General features: G+C 48.2%; 1 protein-coding gene across 1 annotated transcript; it reads right to left on the reverse strand.

Moving 5' to 3' along the window:
- Positions 1–1139: 1139 nt before the first annotated feature.
- Positions 1140–4734, reverse strand: cdca7a (cell division cycle associated 7a). The gene is made up of 10 exons (XM_080536929.1): positions 4699–4734; positions 3939–4085; positions 3181–3303; positions 2786–3010; positions 2629–2703; positions 2329–2511; positions 2086–2220; positions 1773–1922; positions 1377–1513; positions 1140–1259 (listed from the first exon to the last, which is right to left on the reverse strand). The coding sequence occupies exons 1-10, from the start codon at positions 4717–4719 to the stop codon at positions 1226–1228; spliced, it is 1230 nt and encodes a 409-aa protein (XP_080393055.1). The 5' UTR covers positions 4720–4734; the 3' UTR covers positions 1140–1225.
- Between the last annotated feature and the right edge of the window lie 7509 nt (positions 4735–12243).

Raw genomic sequence — 12243 nt, forward strand, 5'->3', positions numbered from 1 at the left:
GTGGATGTCGATTTAGAATTCCACCCAAACTGAGAAGCTCTGTTCAATCAAATCCAATCCATACCAGTTTATTTGTACTACCCTCAGTTCAATTGAAGGGGAGTTTCTTGGCATGACTTTCTGCTACTTTACCCTTTGGGTTTAGGACTTTTAAATGGCTAGTCATAAATGTGTGACCAAATTATAATTATTGACTTTGAGAAATCTTGTTTCGACTGGGAACTGAACACTTTTAGAAAACAATGCAAACTGAGTATGTAATGCCCCAAACAGAGAACTAGTAAAATGCAGTCTAAATAAGACCACTCACACAATCATAAAAGAGCAACTATCTACCAAACTAGAAAATTGTTGCCTATTATTTAAAAGGATGTCATGCTGTTCATGAGTGCATGCTCTCTGTAAACTGTGCAGGTCAAATAAAGTACATTTCCAAAGGCTAAACAGCAACAGACCTACTAGGGCTCACCATATGACATTTCCTGTGCACTATCACACCACTGAACAGAAAATACAGGCCATAACATCATTGCCACTTGAGTGACATCTTACGAACATCGCTATTTGCACTGTAAAGCATCATTGGAAAATTAGAGAAAAGAGGCAAGAGCAGAGCGAGAAAGTGCTTTAATAGGATAAAATGATTTACAGGTATGAGATTCCCATTAGAGTCTGCTAATTGTTTCCACACCATTAGTGACAGTTATCTAATGAAGGATTTAACCAGGCGCTGTAGTATATCACAGTTCCTCTCAATGCCCCCCACCTCACACAGCCCTTTCCACCCTCAGCCACCTCACCAGCATTATGGGACTGTGGAGGACTACTGAACAGAGCCCTGAGGATCAGAGGTCAAAAAGGTGAGAAGGCAATTTTTTACCTAATTGCGTCACCTGAACTTTGTACATTTAAAACAATGTAAAACGAACACAATGTAAAACGAACAAGTCCTCATCTTTAGCTTGCACACGAACTACAGAAAAATACACATTGGGCCGGTTTCACAGACAAGGCAGTCTTGCCTAGTCCTGGACTAAATCACACTTTCAATGTAAAATCTCCATTGAAGATGCTTTTTAGTCCAGGATTAGGCTTAAGCCTTGTCTGTGAAACTGGCCCATTGTATATTTCCAAAAACAACACAAATGAGAACTTGTCAATCAGAACTGTCAATCAGGTCCAGAGTCAGCAGGCAGGGGAAGGAAGGTTACACCAGTGACATGATTCACTGGTCCTCCTCCTCCAGTTGTTTCTTCAGACTGCAGAAAAAAAAAAGAAAAAAAGAGGCATTTAATTCCAAAATCAAGTTTTCAATCACCAACATGTTAGTAATATATAAGAGAGGGTCTAAACGCATGATTTAGAAAGGAAGTAACCTTTTCAGGTAGGCATGGACATTGTCATGACCATGGTATTTCGCCAGGTAGACCAGCACCCCAGTGGCACAGCGGCCCTCTCGCGCTCTGCAGAAGCTGCAGTTGCAGATTCCCCTGCATGGTGGACACAACCACTCCTGCAAGAGAACAAGACATCATTTTAGACTGCATTCGCTTTGGATAATATTCTTTACAAGCCCTTCTGTTCAGCTGATTGTACATCATGACATGTGTCTCCTGTTGGTTCTCTAAAGGCCAGTTCAGACCAAAGATCCGCAACGAGACAAGACCGTTTTAGAACGCCGCAGAGAAAAAGTCAGCAACCACTTGCAACCGACGTTCTAAAACAGGGCAGTTAAGACCAGACCGGCCGGCTAGGGGGAGAGCAGTACTTACCGGGTCCAGCAGGGCATCTCTGACCTCCTCCCCGTAGCGGTTACGGAGACACGGGCCACAGAACTGACCCCTCACGCCCACACACTCTGGGTTACGGCAGGTTGTCTTGGTGTCAGTTGTCTTCTGGCGGCACTGATGGCAGGTGGACCCCTGAGACAAGCACATTAGAGGGAGAGCATTTTAGACTAGAGCATTAGCTCAGGGACAAAAAAACATGTTGTATATTCATAACGTCCCCAGCATGGTCAGAGATTGTGGAGAAAATGTAGTTTCAGTTAATTGCTTTCTCTCATGGAAGAGAATAGGAACTTACGGTTGCCCTGTTATAGACCTTCTCCCTCACGTTGTGGCAGATCAGATCCAGCTCATCCTGGCTGATGTCCTCTACTGGTCGCACCACGTGAGGGATACTCAGCATACCATTGTTGCTGCGCCGACGGGGTTCTCTCTGGAATGCATAGATACAAACATCATCAACATAAGACAACAGAACAACATTTCTATACATTACACACCAACCAAACGGAGGGCAACACCATTCTGATGCGTGACTCACCGGCTCATCCTCTGCATAGCCGCGCACCAGGCTGAACTTGTCCTCAAGCTCCTCCTCAGGAGGGGGGCTGGGGGGCCCGCCCGCCAAGGAGCGGGACCGAGTGTGGGGCCGAGAGGAGCGCTCAGGGCACTTCCTGCGGGAACCTGCGGAGGCCTCAATAGACTTGCGTGAGGCACGGCGGGGCTGAAGAGGAAACAAGAAGATATATTTAATAAAATAGTCATAAACATACAAATTAAGCTGTCTGTTCCCTCAAATAAAACCTTCTCAGCTTTCTGAGTGGATGAATGTATCACTCACTGTGTTGCCTAGCATAGACATCCGGCCAGGAAAGAGTCCAGGCACCTTGTTCAGCTCTGCCATTAACTTTGCAAGCTAAACAAAGAATAAAAGTTAAATTAGTACTTAAGTCATTCAGCAATCTATAGCCTTGCTCATCTGAATGAGAGGATCGTACCATAGCTTTGTTCTCTCTGATGTTGAGTGCCCTCTTTTCCATGAAGTTCTCTCCCTCCTCAGAGTCAGACTCTTGCTTGGGCTCCTTGAGCTGTTGGAGAGGCTCTGAAGCAGGCCTCTTCCTCTGGCCCCCCTTCTTGGTGGGGAACTTCATGGCAACAGTCAAGGTCTGGGAGCGCCGGCCCCTCTGACGAGGCTCAACTGACTCGGAGTCAGAGTCCACATTCTGAAATGCAGAGTCAGTTTGAGTAAGGATTCTATATCGTATTGTTGGCGGGAACATGTCATAACTGACTTATTACACCCCACACACACACACAATTCTGTATCCAAATTGATTCTCTTGTCCACAACAATTAGATGATTGTGTGATGAATTGTTAGTTGAAATACTCACCATAGCATTCATTTCGCTGTTGAACGCATTGTCCTCAAACGCAGAGACAGTCTCCTCCTCAGTGGTTGTCTTTAACACATTGGCTTTCTCTGCCACTCTCTTTGCTCGTCTGAAGCTATTCCTCTGTAGAAAGTAAAACCACAACCTTAAAGCCTGGTACACACAAAGATAATCTGGCCAATTTTGGCCCGATTTCCCCCCTTCCGACCAAGGACAGCAAAAGCCCGATTATCGGATGGTTCTAAAGATTATCCTACAAGATTATCCTGTGGTGTGAGGTGTGTTAAGAGTCAATTTCTCCCGACAATCTGCTCGGAAAATGACGGGTGACGATCGTGAATATTAAACGTGTTCAATATTTACGATAAAAAATCCTTATGTGTGGGCGACTCCCGAGTCCGATTGTGACGTGGAATGGAATGTAGCCAATCAAGAAGCTAGCTGACTGACACGTGTTCTTCTTTTCTTTCTTCAGCAATTTATTTACCCTGTCGCACATGACTGCCAGTCAGGGTACTACTACCCTGATCACACAAGATTTCTGGCTTGGGGGACGAGACTCTAGACTGTCATAGACATCAAAACTGTTCAATGCATGATTTTTTATCTTCATGTGTGGGATCTCTTTCAGATAAAATATCTGTTAAGATTTAGAAAATCTTTATGTGTTTACCAGCCGTTAGTTTCATCTCATTTATAGCATACAGTAGATGGTAGCCACTGTTTTTAATAGCATGTAAACTTGGCAGTGACTGTACCGTGTTTGCAAAGCCTCCATCTGAGCCAAAACTATCACAGCTATCATCAGAAGAGGAAGAGGATGACTCCATTGGCACCAGGGGAACATTCCTGAAGCTCCTTAGGCTCATCCTGATGGGGGATGGGGGATGGGGCGCCTGCTGGACCTGGAAAGAAAATAGGCATGTCAGGTAAAGCTACATGGAGACAGTCCCTTCAACACCACACATTTACAGTTCGACCGTCTCCCACTCCCACATAACCTTCATCCCAGCTGTGGCCTCTAGTGCTGTGCTGGCCTGGAACAACAGCCTGCACACTGCTGCCCCAAAGAACTTGGATCGTCTTGGGAGACTGAGAAACTATAGTCAGAGTAGACCATGCCATGGTCATTCACTTACTTCGATGGTGAATAACCCTGACATTTATTAACACTGACAGTATTTTTCAGCACCTTTCTACAGCTAGCATGAAGTATGATGCTAGCAGCAGCTAGCATGAAGTATCAAGTATGAACGTAGATATCTTGTCTGGAACCAGAAACAAGCTGTTGCCGTTATTATGAACCAAAACACAGTAGCCTACTAATTAAAGTACAGTACTAATTAGGTAGTTTACAAAATTCCTGGTTTGAAACAAAACAACGGTTGAATAGCGTGTTCTGCATTGCAACTCCATTGCAGCTGCAACCACATTCACGTCGATAAAACTACTACCATTTAAGAAATCAAACTGTAGAAAGAAGACCGGCGAAAATATTTCCAATATAATAGTCCTTACCTTTGAGCAAGTAGGACGCATTTCGGTTTCTTGAAAAAGTTGAAAGTTAAAAACACAGTCAGTCAAAGCGTGAGTACAAAGTTCTGCAGTCCTCTGCTATCAATGGAGAACTCAGCCGACTAGCAGATGGGGTTGTTCATTTCCCGCGCCAGGAAATGGTCCTGACAGCTGTATAAACGTATGTGTAAACAATACTGAAATCAAATCAAATCTGAAAGCACAAATATGTTTTTTTAAAATCAAAGTTTTAGAATGTTTAACTACAACTAGTAACAGAGTATATTTATTTGGCTACAAACCCCCTCCCCCTGTTGTTTCATACGCTGATGTGAATACTTCAAGTGATCTTTCAAGTGCTTTGCCGTGGCGCGAAATCTTGGCTTGATGATTTGAATAAGGGGCGAGGCTATGGACCCACATGAAAAATAACACCGACTTTATATTGATCTGTCCCTTATTATTAAACAAATTGACAGAAAAGTACCGATAAAATAACATATTAAATGTCATAATATATTCATACATTAAAAAAAATAAAAATAAAAATATATATTTTAAGACCTCATAGGCTAATGTAAATACGTGTAACCTTTCAAGTGCTTCGCAGTGGCGCGAAATTATGGCTTGATTTGCATAAGGGGCGGGTTGTGGTCGGTTGTGTTACCCCATGAGAAACAACACAAATGTCATATTGATCTTTCTCTCCCTCTTATTAAAAATAATACGTGTATAAGAAACATGGTTTAAGACCTCAAAGGTTTGTGAAGCAAATAGTATGGTCAAACATGTAAACATATAAATAATCCATCAGTTGTTTCAATGAATATAAAAGTATTCAACATTATGAACAATAGTACAGCACAATATACAACCAAGAATTAAATAGTTGCAGCAGGTTACACCTAAAGTGTAAAGTTAATCAATGGGTAACATAGGTAAAATATGCGGACACATCACCTCATTTAGTGGTATCCGATAATTACTGAAGGTAGACTCCACTTCTATGAGTGGAGTGGAGCCGCATAGGGGAACTCTGCACCTATTGGTTTGCCCCGCTACCTAGGTAGCCAATGACTGAAGCTTTAAAATGTCCCCGCTTCTATCATTCGTCCTCCCAAAAGTACATAATACAGCCGGGGTGGGCCAGAAGCCCAAGTCTACCTCCAGTAACTATCGTTCTATTTCGTGGAGCTCTGCCCCATAGGAGAGCTCTGCTCCTATTCGTTTAGGTTGAGCGAGCAAGGCCAAATGTACCCCCACTGAGACTCTAATCCTTATTCAGAACATAATAATCTCTGCGGCACCCAGAACTGAAGTGTTGATCCAATCTATACCCGGTCTGTCCCTCTGATCTAGCCCCTAAGTGTAACACGAAGGTGTTATGTTTGAGGTAAGAAGCACACAACACCCCGTAGCATAGCGTCACCGTGTTCTTTACTGAGTATCAACAACAAGACAGGAGCATAGGCACATCACTTAGGCTTCACATCACATCACAATCACCAAGCAATCGATCATACATAAATCACCATAGTAACAAGTAATCAAACCCAGAGTATCCCCAAATAACCCAATGTGTAGACACAACATTTCCCCCCCCTGGCAGGACTTCAAACATGGAAGGTAGAAACAAAGTCCTCTAAGTGGCCAGAGCGTGAACGTATACGGACAGGTTGTGATGGGGACGAGGAAGGCTGAGGCAAAGGAATATCTACGACCTGTATAGGGGCTTCCTGAGGTATCGGGGCACCTAAGTCCCCTGAGGGTATCAGGGCATCTAAGTCCCCTGAGGGTATAGTACCGGGAGTGTCATTGTCCATGTCCGGCGGGGCTGGTACCTTCCGGAGGCGACTGGCATGCCATCGCGTGCCATCAGTAAGGAGGAAGGTGGCTAATCCTAACTGACGGGTGACTTGGAAGGGGGAAGACCAGAAAGAGACAATTCTATTGTCCCGGTGGGGCCTACGAACTCGAACCCAGTCTGAAACCCTGATGTCTGGCACCCTGACCCGTTTGGAATGGTCAAAGCGCTGCTTCATCCGCCTCTGCTGACGGGTGACTGTGGCTCTGACCCCAGGGGACGGTGTCGAGGTTGTTAAGGGGCGGAGTCTGTCCAGGGGCAGGTTGAGTTCCCGGCCCAGCATGAGGAACGCTGGGGAGACACCTGTCGTTGAGTGTTGCGTCATGCAGCAGAGTGTGGCGAATGGCCTGTTTGAATGAACACCCTTGGGCAAGATGCGCTCTAAGTCCATCTTTCAATGACTGATTAAAGCATTCCACCCCCCCGTTGGCCTGGGGGTAGTAATAGGCTGTACGGATGTGGCGGATGCCCTTACTCTCCAGGTAGGAGGTGAACTCTGCAAAGATCAGTTGGGGGCCGTAATAGTTGTAATAGTCTTTGGCAGCCCCCAGCGGGCAAAGAGAGAGTCCAGGAAGTCCACAATGACCTGAGAGGTCACCAAGCCCGTAGTGGTAAGCTCTGGCCACTTGGAATGCAGGTCATAAACAACCACCAAAAAGCGTTGGTGGTGAGGAACTCCATGGATCTCCCCACAGATGTCTAGCTGCAGGTGCTCCCAGGGCTGAGAGGGCCAGGCCAGAGGTTGCAGAGGTGGAGGACCCTGGTGTCCGGTCTTTCCACTCACCAGGCAGGCAGAGCAGTCCCTAACCATGTCTCTGTCTATCCCTGGCCACCACACCAGGTCCCGACAGCGCTGTTTGAGCTTCACTACGCCCAGATGACCCTTGTGCGCCATAGTCAAAACACGAGCACGAAGGGCACCCGGGACCACAGTGCAAAGCCTCCATGCGACGCAGGTGTCATTCCAACAGGACAACTCCTGTTTAACTCTGAATGCCACCAGGTCCTCTGACACCTTGTGAGGCCACCCGGTCCGGATATAGGTGCACAGTTGGCTGAGAATAGGGTCCTCCTCTGAGGCGTCCTTTAACTCCTGCAGAGACACAGTGGCTTGGAGGGGGTCGTGTAACATCTGAATAATGTCCTGTTCTACCTGATCTGAGCCCTCGTGTGGGGCTGGGGCCGAGATGGAGCGAGAGAGAGGGTCAGCCACAGCCACTGTCTGAGATCCAGTTTGGAAAACACAGTAGAGCCGTAGAACTGTGCTGTTAGCTCTTCTGTCGTGGGAAGTGGATATTTGTCAGGGATGACAGCCTTATTCACTGCACGCAGATCCAAACACGCGCAGAGTGCCAGACTTCTTCTTGGCCACCACTACGTTTGAAACCCATGTTGAAGCGTCCACTGGCTCGATGATGCCAGCTTCAAGTAGTTGCTGTAGTTCGGCTGAGACCCCATCACGGAGGGCCAGTGGGACACGGCGCAGTGGCTGGATGAGTGGGGCGACAGCAGGGTCAAGAAGCGGTTGGTGGGTGAAGGCAGAAAGGCAGCCCAGCCCTTCGAACAGTGTTGGCCATTTTCCCTGCCATGGCATACAGACCGTCTGGATTGTAGATCCCCCCGTATCCAGGAGGGAGAATCCCAGAGCTGTGAAAAGTTCCAGACCCAGTAGGTTGGCCCCATGGCAGGCCACATGGAAGTTAAAGTTGGGCAACACCATAGTTCCATATCGTACAGTCATTAGTAATGAGCCCACCAGGTCAATTTTAGAGTTACCATAGCCACAGAGGGCTAAAGAGGGCGCGGACAATGGCAGTGAGCTAAATTGTCTATAGGTGTTATCATTTAAAAGAGACACACTGGCACCTGTATCTAATAACAACGGGATGCACACATCATTTAAATTAACAGTGCATGATTTAAAAGTCACTGGTCTTGATTTCACATGATGAATAATCACTGGCCCTTGCGAGGCATAGTCTCCTGATCCCGGGGCAGAGTGGCAGACATTTGCAAAGTGTTTTGTCTTACCACACTGACGGCATGTCTGACCGCAGGGTTGGACAGTTCTGGGCCCTGGTGGCGTGAGACCGAGACCCACAGTTACCACAAGGCTGTTGAGTATGTTGTCGGGGGCGCTGCTGTCGTGCTAGGTGCATTACAGAGAGGTCCGGTACATCCTCCTGACTGGAGGGCGGTGTCTGGTGAGAGAGCGTGGAGACCGTTACCCGGCTATATGTAGGCACTTGTTGCCGGGTTAGTGTAGCTTCACCCTCAGTCGCACTCTCCACTTGGTATGCAATAGCAATCGCTTTAGCTAGCAGTAGGCTGTCCGGTTCTAACAAAAATGTCTCTAATACACTAAACAGGACCCGCTGTAGAAGGGCACTCTGTGGGGCCGCAAAGTGATTCTGCAGCAGACCCACGGCTATGTCGAAGGTGGTGTCATTGGTGTCGGCTAATGTCCCAAGCACCCGTTGTCCTTCGGCTCCTAGGCAGTGTTCCAACAACGCCTTCTTACGTGGAGCCGCAACATTGCTTAATCCCACGGCTACGAGATATATTTCAAAGGAGCGAATCCAGCGACTCCAGGGTATCAGAGGCTCGCCTGGCAATTGAGGAACGAGGGAGGTGGTGGAAGCGAAACCCCATCCATAGTCGGCAATGTTATGTTTGTGGTAAGAAGCACACAACACACCGTAGCATAGCGTCACAATTTTTGTAGGACGCAACACAGCTTTTGTCTGATCACCGGATATGATCAAACAATCTGCCCGTGTCGACAGAGCACATAAATCACTCACTCGCTTAGCTGTAGTCAAGGCGAGGAGTAGGCTTGTCTTGAGAGATAGCAAGCGTAGCGACACAGTATTAATGGGTTCAAATGGGGGCTCGCACAGAACCTCTAACACAATCGAAATGTCCCACTTGGGCATTAGCGTCCTGAGAGGGCCCTTAACTAGCAAATGACTGAACAAAATCGCAAAACCTTCATGGCAAGCTGAGATGGCAGCCGCATAAACTTTAGTAAATAGTTCTCGCAGCCAATCCCTTGTCAAACAATGTTTCTAAGAAGCACAAGAACGTTTCGACCCGGCAATAGACTGGGTCAACGTCCTGCTCCTCACACCAATGCGTAAACACTCGCAAGCGTGCCACATATCCTCTTGCAGTGGATTGAGCGTGCGCATTCTGAATGGTCTGAATGACAGCGTCTGACAGACCCCTGCGCTTTAACAGGTCCCTCTCAGTAACCAGTAAACCATGAGAGGGCCACCTGGGAGAGTGCATCCTGTCCCTCAGCCATGGGTGGTGTGTGAATGCATCGACTCCCAATGGCGGCTTGTCCTGTTTGCACAGAAAGAACCAAAGGCAACACTGCGCATTGGTTTGTGACGCAAACAGATCCACTTCCGCTTTTTTTTCCGAATTGCGTCCAAATCAGAGACACTACAGGACTAGCCTCCAGTCATCCTCTCTCGGGCCTCCCCGTGATAACAGATCTACTCCTTCGTTGAGCAGACCTGGGATATGGAGTGCTTTCACTAAACTCAGGTGTGTGACAGCTCACAGCCTCTCCAGTAGCTCAGGTCAGTTTCGACAGATTTCTGTATCACAATCAACTCAACGGTATCTCACTGGAGCCAGTCGCAGTCGTGCGAACCACCTCTGTAGTTTGCGCATATGTAATAGGCCTAATGGGACCACAACATGAGCTGCAGACATCAATCCTAGCAACGACATCATCAACAGAGCGGTGTTCGTGTTTGCTACTTGACACACGGAGAGCTGACGTCAATATCTCCCTCCGTGGCGGGACAAGGAAATAAGGGGAGTACAAACCCATGTCCCACTGATCCCTGGGGACTAGCAACACTGCATCCTTTGCCAGAAGATTCGTTATCTCCTCTCGGAGTGCACGTGCCTTCACTGGGCAGGACAAAACAGTCTCTCTCACAATGAGAATCATGAATGAACTCCAGTGCATACCCCCTCCTCAATGTCCTGTCTAGCCAGCCTGACAGAACACCTGTCCTTTCTCGCCACTCTGCGTAATGCAATGAGAGCGCCTGAGCCACTAGTTGCAGTGCAGCTGACAGGAAATTCTTGAATTTCCGTATGACCCCAGCCACCAAGGTGGTGCGACAACCCAAGGCGGGGTCTTTTCGAAAGGGATAGGTCGGCGTGTGTAATGAATCCTTGTTTTTTACATCACTGCCTCAGGCTTAGAGCCTGACAGACAGAGAGCCGGCCGCACACTGATGTGCTGGGCCAGCCTCTGTTAGACATAGGGGGGTCGTTAGTATAGACACCGACCTACCTAGCCGACTACTTTCAGGCGTGAGAGACTTCATCTGTGTCGTGACGGGGGTAAGTCTGACAGGCAGAGAGCCGACCACACGCTGATAAGCTGGGCCAGTCTACGCTCTGGTAGACTTCTTTTTTTCTCAGGCTTATGTCTGACAGACAGAGAGCCGGCCGAACGCTGATGAGCTGGTCCAGCCTCTGTTAAACATGGGGAGGTTGTTAGTGTAGACATCTACGTTCAAGAGCGATATACTCCGTCTGTGTCGTGGTGGGGGTAAGTCTGCTAGGTAGCGAGCCGACCACACACTGATAAGCCGGGCCAGCCTCCGCTCTGGTAGACAATAGTGCTGTAACGGCCCCCTGTGATGAAGCAGCAGGTCGCTGGAGGGGAAGGTGCTTAGCCAACTGCTTCCTCGTCTCCTCCAAGCCGGCTAGTCGTTCTGTCACCATGTCAAGGATGGGACCAAACAGACTCTTCCCCAACACCAACGCATTTAAGAGCACCATCAAGTCAGCCCCAGCCATGGGTGTCAGCGACAGCCATAAGTGGTGCTGTTGGACCACAGCGTTCGCCATGGTTCTGCCTCCACAGGTTGCCATGCCCTGAGGGAGATGTAGGGTGGCTGCACACATCTCAGCTAGCTGGGCCACCTCCGCCCCTAATACACTGTACGGTCTATCAGTAGTGATCTTAGCCATCGCCACATTCAACATGGTGATATTATTGGCCGCGGCCGCCGTCTGCACTCCCAGCGTGTAGCTCTTCTCCACCAGCCGGAGGAGAAGTGGTCATGTTATTTGGGTAACAGCGCCTTCCTGGAGGGAATGAGAGTGCAGTCAGGGTCGGTGGAGCGAGCGGGCCCATCCTCATAGGTGCCTGCCCAGATAGCGGCTCTGTGTCCCGGTCGGAAGGGTCTGCAGTTTAACTGACTGAGTCAGACAGTATCGCAGAGATCACATCCTCCAGGGGGACCTTCTCCCTGAACCACGCTGCCCGTGTCTGCCTGTCCGACATGGGGAGGCGAGCTCAGGAGGGGCAACTGGGAGAGGCGACCAGGGCTGCCTTGGCGTGCTCAGCATACGAAGCACAAGTCATGCTCGTCGGTCGCCGCGTCCATGGAAATACAGCAACAGTGAGCCCTGAGAAGGGCTTTTGTGACAGGGACATTTTAAAGTTTCAGTCATTGGCTACCTAGGTAGTGGGGTAAACCAATAGGAGCAGAGCTCCCCTATGGGGCGGAGTGCCACGAAATCGAACTAATAGGTGGGCTACACAAGCATCTGCATAAAGTGTAGATGTTGAGCGGCTGCGCTAGCAGGAACATCACATTAGCTGCAATGTTTGCAGGAAAAGTGCTATACAAATACAAGTTATT

Source organism: Nansenia antarctica (genome assembly GCF_963989245.1).
Source record: "Nansenia antarctica genome assembly, chromosome: 7".
Classification (NCBI taxonomy): Eukaryota; Metazoa; Chordata; class Actinopteri; order Argentiniformes; family Microstomatidae; genus Nansenia; species Nansenia antarctica.

Coding starts and splice junctions, on each gene's coding strand:
- cdca7a (XM_080536929.1), bottom strand. CDS start 4,719: ATGCGTCCTACTTGCTCAAAG. Junction 1,923..2,085: donor AGGTCTATAACAGGGCAACC/GTAAGTTCCTAT, acceptor TGCTTGTCTCAG/GGGTCCACCTGCCATCAGTG. Junction 1,260..1,376: donor GTCCATGCCTACCTGAAAAG/GTTACTTCCTTT, acceptor TTTTTTCTGCAG/TCTGAAGAAACAACTGGAGG.